Genomic DNA, 16,601 nt, shown 5'->3' on the forward strand with positions numbered 1-16,601 from the left:
TTGGAAAATCGCCTCCTTCCAACTTTGTGTGAACAGTTTGGGGATGGACCCTTCCTGTTCCAACAGGACGGCGCACCAGTGCACAAAACAAGGTCCATAAAGACATGGATGAGTGAGTTTAGTCTAGAAGAACTCTACTGGCCTGCACAGAATCCTGACCTCTGTTCGGAAGTCTATGCAGCTTCTGAACGAAAGGACAAAAATTCCCATCAATAACTCCTAAACATTGTGGAAAGTGAATTGTGCGTCTATTGTAAACAGACTGCAGTGCTGTCTGATAGGCAAACCAATCTGATATAACATGAGGAGGATCACACACTCTGTAGCACTGTTGTGCTCTTTCTCTCAATGTTAAATGTTCACCAGCACTGTTACAGAAATTAAGCAGAGTTTTCCTCATGTCTAGACTGCATCTTTGCGCCATCCTTGTACATGTTCTGTTTTGAATCCACCTCGTTATTCTTAATATATGTTTAGATTCCTCTGTCAAAAAACTCTGCCTTTCTCTCAACCCAATGAAGAAGAGAGTCTGTGACTCTTGTCTCCCTCTTTTTGTCCTCAGGACTTTGGGACTGGGTGTTAGGTCATTGTTATTGTTGAGGCGAAGCAGCTGTAGAATGCTAGCTACTAGGTCAGAGGTCATGTGTGGATGTGTGCTTTTGTTTTTTGTGTGTGTTTAGTCTATTAAAATGTCTGACAAGGTCCAAGTACCGAAGGGACTGTGCTAGACATGTCATGAATACACAAGTTTGTTATTATCCAAAGCCAAAACTCTCAAATTGTCTGCTTTCCCACAACTTTGCTTTCAGCCCAAACTGGTGTCATTTCTGTGATTCCGAGTAGCAAAAAGCAGCAATTGTCAATGTCATCAAAACTGCTTCTGATATTGTCTTAAGATTAAGCATAAATGGTAAAACAAATCATATTAAAACTAAATTTACACTCTGTTTTCACCATCATATAATACATGAAACATTTCATTTTTCTTGCCGTGTGATGAAGATGAGACCTCTCGTTCTGTGCATCAACTTATACTATAAGCGTATTCTTGTGTTCTGGCTGTCCTGTAAGTATAGTTTTGTTTTTTTGTTTTGTATCTTTAGCCATCAGAATTGTTGCCTGAAGGCCAAGAAAGATGCCAAGCGGATTTACCAATTGGATCATCATGGCCTTGCCATATTGGTCCATTTGATTGACCTTTATTATAATTATGTATTTATTTTATTTTATTTTCGGTTGTTACAGATGGGACAGACATGACTGGGGGATAGGACAGGGAGAAAGAATGAAAGAAAGAGAGGGAGAGAAAGAAAAATAGAGGGGAGAAGAGACGGTGAGAAAGTGGGGAAGAAAAAAAAAGAAACACAAGCAAAACACGTGGATAACCTGTATGGAGATAAGAAAGAACAGAAGAGAAAACAAACAAAAAGAGCAATATAATAAATACAAAGCCATCACAATAAACTAGCTAACAGTAGATAACAGCAGATACTAAATATTACATGTTATTGTGCAGTACGCAAGATTGACAGCACACAATGTGCTTTGAGGCAGCAGCCAAGAAAGGTGTAGTTTGTGTCTGAGAACACCCGTGTGTACACCTGTGTGCACACCTGTGTGGATCAGCACACTTGTATTCAAAAGGTTTCTCCGTGTAACGATCTGCTAGGGAGTGTGGGGAGCCATAGCCCCGTCCCGCAGGCCATGAAGCAGGTATGGAGGAGATCCAGGCCCCAGACATCCAGAGGCCCCAGAATGCGAGGACCCAAGGAGGACCACCAGAGGGGCAACCGTGCCACCCTCCTGGGAAGAGCTGAGGAGAGCCCCAAACGAGAGGTCACCCAGCAGCCCCAGAGCAGAGGCCAGAGGGGGTTGCAGTGACGTGCCCGCGGGCTCTGCTGGCAGCCAGCTGTGCCAGAGAGGACCGGGCCTCAGGCCCAGAGGCAGACACAAACGTGCATTCCCACCCCTATATACACAAACAAATACTCGGCACTCACCCGACGTGGAGACAGACACAAATAGACACTGTACACACATTCACACTCCCCAAACATACTCTATATCCCACGTCCGGGTATGGTTTGTCCCTCTGGGGGTGGGGGTACCCGGACCCAGGAGATTTAACCCTTTTCTCTGTGGTGGAGAAAAGCAGACTGCCTCCTTATCTGCAGTAGCAGGGAGGCCCCGCATCCCAGGCCCCAATCCGACGGCCAGCACCTCCTCCCAGCCCCCCAGCCCCGACGGTTAACAGAATGGGGGTGAGTGAAGACCCCAAACCTCCCTCCGCCTGCTCATATGTAGTGTTGCTGCGTGCTGTTCTAAAGTGCATTTAAAACACAGGAGGGCATGGTGCTTCCTGCCAGAGAGCAGCACGGCTCCTCCCGAAAACCCTCAGTGTCTATATGCATTTAAAATTAAAGGGTAGGGCACCAGCGCCAGAGGGGGGTTTGAATACACCGACCATCCTCTGGATGCTGTATAATGCACCCACCCCCAAGCCCCTATATGTATGTGTGATGAGAGTATGAGTAATGTGGATGTCTAGGTTGCGGAATAAAATTGACAGTGTTATTTTTAGAAACTCCCACCATGCTGTTAGAGAAGAGCTGATGTTGACGCTTTTAAAGCATTCATGTTGTTTGATGTTTGAGCTGGTAAATGGTAGGTCTGAAATCTCTAGATTATTACATAGTGCCTGTTCAACATCTATCCAGGGTTCATCTAAGAAGGTGTGTTTTAACCATCTAGAGATGAACTGAAGCCTGTTGGCTAAAAAGTAGTGATTAAAGCCGGTCGGAGGAGGCACGCTCCGTTTTGCGTAACTATTTTTAAATCCAGGTAGCAGTGCAACCACATAAGCTAGCGCAATAGTTTTTTTTTGCATATGAAACCGGAGGAGTTGTACTTACATGTTATGCCATCAGCTTGTCCTAAGTCACAGTTTCCTTCCATATATAGCTTTGCAAAAACTGCATAAAAAGCACTTGCAGCAACAAAAACATAATATTCCAGAAACACGCTTTGCCGATCTGATCAGCTGTTTGTAACACTTCCTATGTCCATCAGCGCGAACTATTGCATGTCCGCCATGTCCTGGAAACCGGAATTGACGCCATTTTGCAGAAATGTAGTTTTTTACCATCAGGGCCTTATGAGCCTGTACTGGTGTTTTTAAAAGTTATGTTTGATTTTATGACTTTCTGTGTCGTTTCTCGGATGCTTAGGACTCATATTGCACTGCTGGAAATAGTTTATTTTGATGCATATGCTGTTTTTTTTTTTGCAAATTTGCATTATAATATTTATTTTCTTTTTGCCTGCAGTATATAAAAATTGGTGTATTTCAAAAATAAAACTATGGCGACACTCAAAATAAATTTCCTGTGGTGGGAAACTATTTTGTGCAACTTTTTGTATTTACAGTTTTGAGGGATAAGCCTCTTAAATTTCTCTAACTAGAAACAGGGCTCTAGAGTGCGACCAATTTTTAGTGGTGCGACTAAAAAAGATATTTGGTTGCACCTGTGCGACCAAATGTTCGGGTAGCAAAAAAAAAAAAAAAAAAATCTGCAACCTTCCCTGTGGTCAACAACAGACACACATTATGCCCCTATCGTGGACTAAACCAATCAGAGATAGTAAGGGGCGGGACCTCTCTGATTGGCCGTGGTCCAGTTGAAAGTGCAGGTGGAAGTGGGAGGTGAGTAGCTTGAATAAAGCGATATCAATTCATTAAATCCTGAATCAACTTTTAAATATAACTGTGTTTTGCCAGAAACGCCAGATTCTCAGATTAAAGCTCACAAAACCATTTCAACAACAACCAAACAGCAAATGAGAGCAGGTACACGGATTCCACACAGAGACGTAAACACAGAGCGGAGCGACTCATCAGAATCAACTTTGTCTTTCTCGGCTTTCTCACCCGACGGCCCGCAGATGGACACGCTGTCGGAGCTTAGCGATTCTGATGCGTCCGGTCCGCGCTGTGATTATGTCTTTTTGCGCTGATTCTGAGCTGCAGGTTTTGTCTCTCCAACCAAAATCCACCGAGCCAGCAGCAAAAGAAGCAGCAAACTGCGCTTCACATTTGATCAATGTCCTCATGAATTTTGCTGTTTTGCTTCCACGACTATTAAAATCACACTTCATGCACAGCTAGCTCTCTCCCTATGTCTCTCTGTACTTCAAGAACAGTTTCCTGTCTCCAATCTCTGTTTTCTGTATTATTCATTCGCTTATTGCCTACCAGTCTACCGTTGTTTACAGCGCTGTCGGCTGCTGTCTTTTTCTTTTCTTTTTTTCACTTAAATGACCTCGGACAAGAAAGCTTGTTTTTTCTGTTGTTCAATACTGAAGAAATTTAAACTTTATATGCAGAACATTGTAGAATATTTTAAGGTTATCTGCTATAAAAAGCCAGACCAGGAAAATCTCCTTCATGTTTTTCTGTGTTTTATTCTCAGTTACTTTAACACAAAGGCATCTGCTGTGATGTTCACAATTCTGATGAAGTCAGAACTGATAAATGATCAGAATTATAATATTTCTGACTGTATGAGGCTAAGTTGAATCGAATCGGGACTTTGAAAACCGGAATCGAATGGATTATAGAAATCAGTGATGATACCCAGCCCTAGTGAGCAGCCTAGGCCCGACAGAAGTGGATGTAGCTGTAATAAGAAAGGAACTATTGCTAACTTTTCTGTTAAGTTAAGGCCTGATCCTTCTGAAATTCATAGCCAGTGCTCTGACACGGTGTCATCAATCTTTGAATGCTAAAAAAGCACAGTGTATCCAGAAAAACACATTATATTATATAAATTATTATAAAATTTGTGTGCGCCTAACTTTGGTGCTGGTACGCCTAACTTTTTTAAGTTAGGCGTACCGGTACGCCCATGGCAAAAAGTTAGTCTAGAGCCCTGTAGAAATATATGTTAAAAAAACAAAAACGATTATGGAAGGAGCAATTAATCGGAAGAACTGTTGATTTTGACCAGTTAATTGTCACGGTTCTGGGTCCGTTGGACCCAGTATTTTGAGTTTATTGTGTTTTGATTTAAGTTTGCATCAGGGATTGTGTTCTTGTTCTCTTGTCGTGTTATGGTAATGTTTATGTCTATTATTAGAGTTCCATGTTCTGTTTATCTGGGTTTAAGATGTGGGTTTAGTTTCATATGTCATTTCAAGTCTGTCTCTGTCTAGTCTTTGTCTTAGTAAAGTGTGTTTTGTTTCCTGTTTTATTGTGAAGGTCTGCGTCTCATGTGAGTGTGTTCAGTTTTACCTTTGTCTCGTCTTGTTGATTATTCCCAGCTGTGTTTCCACCCTGCGTCATCTGTGTGTTTCCCTGCCGTCACCATCTTGTACCGTCGTCCACCTTGCTTCATGTTTGAGTTCCGGTTTGTATTCAGTAGTTTAGTTGTCTCCAGTCTAGTTTAGTTCGTGCTCCATTTGCTGTTTGTCTATATTTATTTCGTGTCCAATAAACCACCTTCACTCCTCCACTACTGCCTGCAATTGGATCCTCATTTATTATTTTTATACGGCTCATCTCACTCGCCGTGACATTAATTGAATAATCTGAGACTCTTGAGAAAGAGTTTATCAATGCAATTACCACAGAGAGATTGGTTTGTGAGTTTTGGAGAAAAAGTAACACATCATCTGCATAAAGGCTGATTTTATGTTCTACATTCTTACATTTTATGCCCTTAATTGTTGTAGCCTGTCTAATTGCTGCTGCTAGTGGCTCAATAAAAATTGCAAACAGTGAAGGGGAGAGTGGGCACCCCTGCCTGGTGCCCCTCAGGAGACAGAAGCTGGAGGATGTTTGGTCATTTGTTCTGACACAAGCTGTTGGGGAATTATATAATATTTTTAACCAGCTTACGAAAGAGTTTCCAAAACCAAATTTGTGTAAAGTTGCAAATAGAAATTTCCAGTTAACTCTGTATAGTTTATTATAATAATAGAAAAGCCAGCACACAATCTCACTCCTTATGTGCTGCAGAAAGTCATTAAATACAAGGACAGCACGCAAAAGTGTTTTGCTTCTATTTCACATTTTGTTGAAACATCAATTTCTGCTACATTTCTTTTATTCTGAAAACCTACAGAATATTTTATGTTTTGTGTAATTGTTCGTCAGTTTCAATAAACTTGAAGAGTGTAATCTGTTGTCACTGATGCCTGCTCTGTTCTGTGCTGCTACTCTACCTGCCTCTGGTTTTTAATGCACGCTCTTCTAAAATAATATAAGTAATCATTGTCTAATAAGCTATTGTGTGTACTGTGTTTGCTATATTGTCTATGCTACTTGGCAGAGCATAGAGGTGCAGTATTGCATTGTGAGGCTTGCTTGTAACATTGTTTTTGAATTCCCTTGCCTGGATTGATCTGGGTTCTCTTTTTCCAGGGAATTTTTAGGAACACCAACATTATATGATGCCATAAAGTTCAAAGTGACCTTTTCAGAAGCAAAGCCATTTAATACTGAATGCTCATCCTTTTCTTTCTAGATCATTGATGAAGACGAGACACAGTTCATGACCAACTGTCCTCCCGCGGTGACAGAGAGCACGCCTCGCAGACGCACCAGGATACAGGTCTTATGGACAGCACCACCCAGTGGGACTGGCTGTGTTATACTTAAGTAAGTTTTTTTTTTTTATTAATCCTTTATTTATCCAGGTAAAAATCTCATTGAGATTAAAAATCTCATTTACAAGAGAGACCTGGCATCATAGCAACAAAAGTCACATACCACATAGGTATATAACATTTAAAACAAATACAATATCCCATACAAACATGTGTAAAATATACAATGACAGATCAAATTTTGCTTTTACGATTATTCATCACAGAGACGTTTAGTAAAGTTAAAAGAAAAAAAAAACAGCTGCTTCTTGCGTCAAAACAGGTTTAAAAGTTCAGATTGATAACGCCAGTTAAAGCTTGAATAGTACATGTTTATGGAAAATCAAACCTTAAAGATAACACATAGTGAAAGATTATTTGAACTGTGATAGGCACAGGTGTCTGGATTTAAACGCCATGATGGCAGATTTTAAATCAGTCACTGCTAGCTGATAGGAGTGTTTTGTCTGTGTGTGGGTTTTTTTTTTCTTTTTTCTTTTGTACATGGTGACAAAACCATAAAGGTCAAAGTGACAGATAACTTTACTCAAGCAAGTTTGAGCAAGTTGGTTTTCATGCTGCTGGAAATCAACAGTATCTAATAGAAAGGAGCATAAGAATAGGTCAGATTAACATCCATGTGTCATCTTAAATAATTCTACAACATCAGGAGCACTTTACTCCCTTTTTACTTTTTCTTTTCCTTCACAAAACAACCGCAAAGCAGAATCTCTCCTGTTAGTGAATGTAGTTCACTGGTGTGGTCATTGTTGCTTTTACAGATACTCGTAATCGGTTATAGGCAGCACATTAAGTAAGCTGATGCCAGGTGTTTCTTTAGTTGGTGCGCGCATTAGCTTCTGTAAAGGGACCAGCTCTACAAAGGAGAGATGGATGGTGATTACTGGGGGCAATTTGTGGTTTGAAGCAGGTGGGGCTCTAAACCTCTGTGTAATTTCAGGAGTGTGTGTGACCTTAGCTTTATGTGCATGTGTGAAATGGCGCCAGCGACTCTGAGGAGAAATGCTGTGAAACTCTAAAGAAGGTGCACGGTATCAGGAGGTATTATTTTGTCTAGACACGCACTGGAGGAACAATAACTGTTCAGTGTTGTGCCTTTTATTAGTCATTTTAAAGCCTCCATAAAATAAGAGCTCTTTTTTTGATAACAGTGTTTCCTTAAATAAATAAAAAAGGCGAGAAAATGCACTGTATGTGAATTCTAATGATAGGAAGAACATGCATCGATATATGCATACCCGACATATGCATATATTGGTTGGGGTGTAATATGCAGATGAGCCACAACATTTACACCACTGATTGGAGGATGAAGTGTGGTCTGGCTCTTTCAGTCTTGGGGCTTTTAGGGCGGATCCCTACACAGCTGATGCTCGACAATAAGAACTTTGTTTTTTTCATTGTGTTCCTAGAGTCATTCCTGAGCAGTTTTTGAGGTGTAGCAGAGAGTGTTGGCCGTCTGGGTTGACCGTTGCCTTTGGGTAATGTTTTTATTGTTCGCAATCAGTCAGTAAAATGTTGTTTTTATGTCCATTTTTACAAATGCATTAGCAAAATGTACAGGTGTAGAAACAAAAGGAAAGAAATGTTTCTCTCTGAGATTCAAACTAATCAAAGGCATTTATTCTTATTAGACCATTTTTTTTAAAGGCTACTTGTTTTTCTGGATTTTAATGAAAATTATGGGAGAGAAACAGAGCGGGAACATACAAAGCTGATTTTAGTGAACGAAGGGGATGATTGTTATGCACAATGGCTACACTTTATGCTTCTACAAATTTAATATTCTCAGAAAACAAATAGCTCTTCCCGTTAATACATGATGGAGTGTGACGTATAATTCAAGCCATGTGTGAGGAAAAAACAAATGATGTGTGGGCTCAGACAGCTACAGTGACTTATGGCAATATGTAGCTGTGAGCCACTCTTTGACAACTTGAGAATACAAATGATAAACTGAGATAACTCAGAGGGAGCACACCTCTGAAGGCGTCTGCCTCTCTCCTCTTCTCTCCACAGGTATGCCTTCTTTTTCTTAGCTTTCTCTCTCTCTCTCTCTCGCTTGTTTCCATCTCTTCAATCCGACTTCCCAAAGGGAATAACCTCCCTGACATGCATCTCTTCCTCCACTGAGCGAGTTGCTATAACTTGCCCTCACCTCCACCGTATACTCACAGCTGTTACTTTTAATTTATCTGCTTTTGCTGTATGACAGATGGCACATAGCCATCCCGGTGTCTGCCGATTCAATAAATCTAGCCCTATGTAGTGGAACATCTGCTATGCAAATTCACCTCGTTTTTCTGTCACTTTTGTCTGTCAGCTGGGAGATAGAGATTTAGTATTACTTCATTTAACATCTTCGCCTTCCTCGTCTCACTTCGTCTTCTTTCTTAACGGTCTGCTCTCTGCTGTTGTAACGTGCCCGTCATGTTATCTTTGTTCGGATCTATTCTGTTTTTCCCGTGATGCTTTTCACAGTGTCGAGGAGCAGATTCACATCAGCCAGGAAGGAGATACTTTGCAGTAGGTTTGCGCTATAAAACACCGCTTTAGTGGACAACACAGGCAGCTGTCTTAAATCATGTAGCTTTACCCTGGCCAATTCTGAGAGTGGCAAAAAAAACCCCGCACAACTTCACTTCTTCTAGCAATCTTCACAGCAAAGCTACACATTTTCATCCCACTGTGGGAATGCTCTTCTTCTCTCCGCCTCTCTTTATCTTGCGATCTGTTTCATCCCACTCAGCATTCACTCGCTTGGAGAAAAAATATGCTGTCCGTCCACAACGTCAAACACATGTCTCTTGGCTCATTCCAGGCACTTTCAAATACAGCTTCCTGCAGTTGGGAGCGTTCCAGTACTTCTTCCCCCCCGTATGAGCCCACTGGTCGTTTCAGTGCTGGAGAAAGCCTCTGGGATTGTGTATTTCATTCGATGCCAACTTCAACACCTGCTATTTTGGAATCATTGCAATTATAATTTTTTGCAAGGGGGGGTGATAAAGCTGTTAGTGACAACTGTAGCATTTAAAAAGAGGGTCTTGTTTTGTTTTTTTAAATTGCAAAATCAGCTGCAGGTTTTTATTTCTTCTTATTAAAAAAAAAATATAGTGGTGAAAAGCAAGATCTGCTTTCAAACTTTATAAGAATAGTTGCTTTGTGTTTTATACACCGAACATGAGCAGCAGCGCACAGGTTGCTAGAAGAAAAACTTGCATTGCATGGAAGAAACTAACACACAGGGGTCAGTGCTTTGGAGATGTTAATTGTTTGTTACAAAAGCAAGTTCTGTTTGTCTGTTTTGGTCTTAACTGCAAACCAAGAAATAAAAGGCTTTCTCTGTGAGCTTCTTTTATTTAGCTCATTATGTTACTTTAGGTTTAACACTTTTTGGGAAGCCTTTTTTGTTCTTATTGTAGTGTACTTAATTGCTATTACATCCACTCCTGTATTTTGCGTGCTTTGTTGCTGGGAAAGTGAACACCCAGTAAACTGACAGGTTTAGAAAGATCTCCAGTGTGTCCTGGGTCTTCCCTGCAGCCTCCTTCCAGAAAAGATGAGGAGGGGAAAAAATGTCAGTGTCCTCCACCTGTAAAACCACTCCTGTTTTGCAGGTTGTCTCGTTGTTGCCCCTCTTGTGCACCTGTTTTTAATTTAACACCAAAACAGCTGAAACGGATTAAAAACAGCCTCTGCTACCTAAATGAGCCGATCAGATTCCCAGAAATTTAATTGATTTGTCACTATACTCGGACTAAAAAGTGTTCCTCTAATTTTTTTGAACAACATATTATTTATTTGTTTTATTTTGTTGTCCAAAGTCTGTCAGACTGTCAGATTAATTTTAAAGAAACTCCCAAGAGAATAAAAATCGTGTCTGTTACTCAAACTGTCAATTATAAAACTCCATCAGAGTTTTGAGCTGTAGTGCATGTAAGGGATTATGTCTGAGGTTGTGAGTGTGCCTACTGTAGCTAACCTGATTGAACTGTAGGTTTGCTTCCTTTCCGTCTGACTTTTAGTGAAACAACTGCCAGATCTTAGCGGTTTCTATGGTAACTACAGTCCTATAATAATCAACATTGATGAATTACAGTTTGAATAATCAATTAATAACTAAACTAAACAATTAACAACTTTTCTGATTCCAGCATCTAGTTTTGTTTTATTATAAGTGATGGAAATTTAAAATGATATTATTGCACTGTTGACTAAACACCTCAGATGCACGTCGTGCCATCACAAAACAGGGGCTCAAAGTGTCGGGGTCAGTTTTACCCGTTACACACTACACACACAGACTCACGTGATAAAAACATTAGTAGCTACAGTGGCGTGGATAGTAATAGCAAACTCAGTCAATAATATAATAATACATTTTGAGAGTTTACATAATAAATGATAAGTAAAAACTGTACTGATTAGGCAATGATGAAAATATTCATGTTATCACGACTGCTATGTCCATACCTGACATCGCTGCTTCTTGGAAAAAGCGATTTTCTAAAGTTCACACAGTGAAGGAATGTGTGAGCTGAGAACACCTGAAAGAAGCCGGCTGTTAAACACGCTCATCGGTTTCTTGGCAAGCAGAACATGTCTGCAGCTTTTAAATAGCGCTCTCTATCATGTGCTATACCTGCTCAGCTCTCGCTGGCAGTGGAACTAACAACAACTGTGTGTAACTTCTCTCCTGGAGGCAGGTAGTGTACCGTCAGGCCTGCCCTCCTCCCCCTCAACTGGTCAAGTTGTCGTCATTCATCTGGCTTTTTTGTCTGTCTGGAAACAATGTGTAGCCTCCGGCTGAGGGAAACAAGCTGTAAAAACCCCTCACAGGCACTGTATGCGTTATTTTCTACTGCATATTTAGCTTCACTGTATTTATTTTTAATGCTTTGGCTCTAATACTACAAGTATAACACTTTTATAAATAAACTATTTGTATACGCTATATACTTAGTGTTATATAAAGCACAAAACTGTGTCTACCATCGTCAGTGTCTGAACGCCTGAAAAGAGGAAATGTTTAAATATTAATTTTGCCAACGTTTGTTGAGTAAGTTTGTTTTATCACTGAGCAGAATTAGCTCTGGTGGAAACGCTGCGTTTTTGTTTGTTTTTTTAGTGTTGGCCTAACTCGTGTTTATCTGTGATGACAATATGAGAACAGCTGTGCAGAATTTCAAAATCCGAGGACATCCTGAACTATGCTGTGACATCGTCCAAAGTGGCCCTTTTCTACATGTACACATCTTCCCATCAGATGCATTCTGACAAATGGAAAATGCTCTTGTTGGTCTAGGCGAGCGTGCTGCCTTGTTAGAGAGCGCAGAGAAGCTCTGCTGGGAAATGTAAGAAAAGTATGGGGCGGCCGTGCAAGTGTGAAAGCAGCTATAGTTAGAAATGTATGGGTGGACAAAAGCTTTACATAGCAGCTTCTACAGGCTTGCTCATACTATGATCTGCACTCAATGTGTGCTTTAAAATGTCTCACTTCTCTTTGTGGTCAGTGGTCAGTTGCAGAGGCTGTGACCCTTTCATACATTCAAATCCAAAAAGGTATCCCTTTTATCATTTCCCTAAATTTAGGGATGTTTTGTTAAATATAAATAATAAATTTTTAAATGTACCTTACATCACTATGTTTAACAGCAAGTTGCTTACTTTGAACATGTGACATCTTCTGAAATGTCAAAAATCAAGATCCATTGGCAATAAATGAGAACAGTAGCGTCACTAGTTAGTAAGGTTTTACTACTCTGGACCTTATATAATGTCAGTGAGAGTGGACATCCCTCACATGCTCATCTCAGGGACAGAACCCTTACCCATCTGTTGTTCAAATCTGTTGTTTAGAAGGGGCAACCTCCCTTCAAGCCTTCAATGTGGCTTGAAGGGATCTGGGGAAGGAAACTAAAATACTTTTTTTAGACAGAAAATGAACTGAAGAGCTGTGTTGAGGTCTAACATAAGAAAATAAAGTTTATTTGTTGAGATTATCATTTATTTTGAACTGTGATTCATCGAAAAATAGAGTTCACGAATGAAAATATGGCGCTGGGAAGGAGAATAATACGTGCCCTTTAAAAATAAAGCATATTCAATCAATATCTTCTACTTTCAGCTGCTTCCTTTAGGGATCATCTCAGTGGATCATCTGCCTCCATCTCACCCTAACTGTAGCATCCTCCTCTGTCACACCAACGCTCTGCATGTCCTCCTTCAGTTCATGAATCTTCTTTTTGGTCTTCCTCTTATCCTGCTGTTATTAGGAGGCCTATATTCACTATCCCTCCTTTGCACACGTCCAAAACCCTCTAAAACTTGTCTCTCTAACTTTGTGTGCAGGCTCAATATATAAATTGGTCAAATCTAAGAAAAGTTATGACTTGGCACTTGACTCTGATTTATATATAAAAATGCTGGAAAAAATAAGGTAACTGTGTAGCCCACATCTTTTTTGTGCTCATAATGCATTTTTGCTCACAAGTACAGGAGGAAACTACATGAGATTTTCAAGAATGAAAAACACATTTGAAACAACCAAAATAACCTTATCAATTTGAAACACTTTTTCCAAACAACTTTGTTATATAGCCAACTTTGAGCTTGAATATAAGAGAATATTTCAAAAGCAAAAATGCATCACTTTAATGTCTGAAATGCAGTGGAAGAGAAACGAGCATTGATTTGCTGCATGCCTTATCTGTTTTCTGATAATTCAGTGGAAAAAAGAGATTATAGCAACTGAATGATCTGCCTTTTACTTATATTTTGATAACAGGCTTATTCCTCTAGCTTTCATTTCTTTCATGGTCGAATAATTGGCTAATATAAAATATCAGATTCTATTTACTCAAAGAATTAAAACCATGATATTGCTGAGTGAGTCAGGGCTATATGTATATACGTAGCTTGTACCGATCAACTTTTACCATTTGCTGATGACATGAGCCACATGCTCAGTCCTGATAATCATGATGTCATAAAAATAAGATTTTCCCAACACCAACTTAGAGCAAAACACGTTGCGACAAAATATCATTGATTTGGAAACTTGAACAACTGTTGTTTTCACAAAGGAGATTTGCCAGAAAAGTTCCAATTGCCAGAGTTTTCAACAAACCCACAGGCATCACATCCTGTCACCACGGCAACTCTTCTGATGGTCTAATTCACACATCTCTGGAATTACTCAGTTCAGTGTTTCAGCCAGTGATGTTGTTGACAATAAGACATCGCTCTCTCTGAGACAGTCCAAGGAACCCACAGCCCATCACACCCAAATCAAACAAAGCTTACTGCTCCAGGTTTACATAGAATTTGAATTTTTAATTATGGTTTGAGTTTCTTTTGAAGTTGATTTGGTTATTTTTTTAACTGTTTCTCAGCCCTGAAATTTTTATGTTGCAATGATTTTTCAGTGAGCTTTAGTGATTTCCCCCGCTGACACAGCAAAAAGCTTTTCATGTATGACATGTAGTTATTTGAGCCGCAAGCCGTAGTTTCTGTAACTTTTAAGGTTTTCGTCTTCTTCTTTTGGTGCTAATATTTCCATCCTTTGAACCAAAAAGCAAAGCTCCTAATCTACCCACATAAACTATCATCAACTATCAAAAGAAAACTCACAGCACTAGAGCACTCGTCGTTTCGAAGTGATCTTCAAACCTCAGTAGATGAAAACTCTTGGCTTTACAGGGTTTTGTTTATATCTTGAGACTGTAGTAAACATGACTTGATTGCATTTCTTTTTTTGTAGGGAAACTGTCAAATCATATCAGATTACTTTAATAATGGTGAGCCACCCATATTTCCCCTCCTTTTCCGCATCTTCAAAGCATCATCCAGACTCAACTGCTGCATGTTATGAAGAGAGCTCTGAGGAGAAAGGTTTTCATATTTCTGCCTTGTTAGGACTTTTATCTTTCAATAGAGTGAGGAGCCTGTATACTAATAACTGTGGATGTAGGATATGTGTTTGTGTATGTGTGTGTTTGTCTGTTTTCCACACCAGGTCACTAAGGTCCTTCTGTATCTCTGATGAGCTCAGCCTGAATCTGTTCTTTAATCTTTACGAACTCCTGAAAAAAATCTTTTAGTGTTGGGAGACGTTTCCCCCGAGAGCTGAGCTAGACAGAGAGATGGATAGCGATGAGAGAAAGTGAGTGTGCATGGGGGAAGATGGGGGGTTGATCACTTTGTTGATCGGGTTTACACTTAAACATCTCCCTCCTCTCTCCAATTCTGCCCTTCAGCCATCTGTTCATCACATTGTCACCTCACATTGACCTCCTGCCTGATCTTTCCATCAGTATTCCAAAGCCATTAGTGGAAGGACTCCAGGAAGGGGATGAGGCCACAATTCATCTGCTTGCTCAGTGATGGCACGGGTCTGACTGCACTGAATCTGTTTGACAGCAGAGTTTAAACTCTTGTGTCCTGATTCTCTGAGAAATGAGAGAAAATGCTTTTTCACTGATTATAAAACTAGACTATTTAAAGTATGGCCAGCCTTTAAAAACACAGTTCTTGTTAACGTTGTGCTTCTCAGAATACTAAAACAAATACATTCATAGAAAAAGAAATTGATCATTTCTAGATTGATTTTTGCTTTGCCTGCTGTGAGGCCCAAACATGTTGGTGGGTTTATTCAACCTTCACACTTGTCCCTGATTCCTGCTGGACTGTTTGACCTCACATGGGGTTTTGGACCCCCCTGTGTTTAGCCAGCACCACAGGCAGGCAGTGGTGAATCCTGACATCACAATAACTCCCCGTATTAACGACTTGTATTAACAAGTTTTCGGTATAGGCTGCTACAGCAATTAGATGGACTGCAAATAATTCCCATTCAGAAATTTATAGTAAAAAATGGTTTATATAGTTCCTTTTGGTTATTCCCTGAGTTCACCAGATCCACCATAGTGCAGTCAAGGATCGTCTTCAGTTACGATCCTCGCTGTAATGTGCTTCGTGTAACACACAGCTCAAAAACAACACTTAATTTCTCATTAATACAATGGGCATTTAAATTGGCCAGAGGTCCCCAAAAAACATAATGATGGCATTAGAGTTGTGGAGTTAAGTGTATGAAATGAACTTACCCACTTTGACATGCCCTCCAGCGTTTTTCTTACCCTTTAAATTACTAACTTGAACTCAATTTACAGACATGTTTTCTGCTTTCACTTCCACTTTAAACAAACCAACAAATGCAGCCTTATATAATTAAAAATGTATTCCTGGTGCACCCAATGCGATTCATAGTCGCTTATCTGCAAACTGTAACATAATTACTCTTGTACAAAACGATGTTTCGTCAAACGTTTAATAAAAAAGAACAAGCACTGAATGGTTAATTCATATTTTTATGGATTCGCTCTCATCCTTGTTCATCAATTAACAGCTTCCTATTTGCAAACATAAATACATCATTATGTAACTTATGCCTTACATTTTATTGGATTGTTTCCTGCACATACACAGTTTTTGCTTATAGTTGAATAAATGCTCAGAGTAGAACTGAACAGGATAATTGATTCTTGATCTTTTCATCTAAGTTGAGTTTCCTCTCCTTACTTCTGTGTTGTTTGTTATTGTTCTATCGAGCATTTATCATGCAGTGAAATTGATATTTTTGTGTGAATAGTTGCACAGTTGTATGTATTGGTTTTGCCACCTGGGGCTCTCCCCACATTAATCGAAACAGCATACCAAAGATTCAGCGGGGAGCGCCAATGAAAGCCTCCCAGAAGAAGAGTGAGCAGACATTAGAAGTATGATTAATAAGAAACCTGAAGAGAAGAGAGATGAAGGAAAAGGAAATGCCAGACAGGAGTATAGAAGGCTGGAAACTGTAGCAAAAATGCAGACTGTGTGCATCAGTGATTTTTTTTCTTCATTTTTTTGCTTAAAGGTCAGCGGATGTGTAA

At 39.9% G+C, this 16,601-nt stretch overlaps 1 protein-coding gene across 1 annotated transcript in view; it reads left to right on the forward strand.

Annotated features, from left to right (window-relative positions):
• The window catches only part of spon1b (spondin 1b), a 123,912-nt gene that overhangs the window by 13,743 nt on the left and 93,568 nt on the right, over positions 1-16,601 (forward strand). Inside the window, exon 3 of the mRNA XM_086301911.1 lies at positions 6,525-6,658. Within this exon, the coding sequence (XP_086158037.1) occupies positions 6,525-6,658 (134 nt within the window). The remainder of the gene's footprint in view (positions 1-6,524; positions 6,659-16,601) is intronic.

The sequence above is a fragment of the Aulonocara sp. 'chitande type north' Nkhata Bay genome, linkage group LG7 (assembly GCF_057382095.1).
Source record: "Aulonocara sp. 'chitande type north' Nkhata Bay isolate Kocher_YH1m ecotype deep benthic linkage group LG7, A_spYH_male_GT1.1, whole genome shotgun sequence".
Classification (NCBI taxonomy): domain Eukaryota; kingdom Metazoa; phylum Chordata; class Actinopteri; order Cichliformes; family Cichlidae; genus Aulonocara; species Aulonocara sp. 'chitande type north' Nkhata Bay.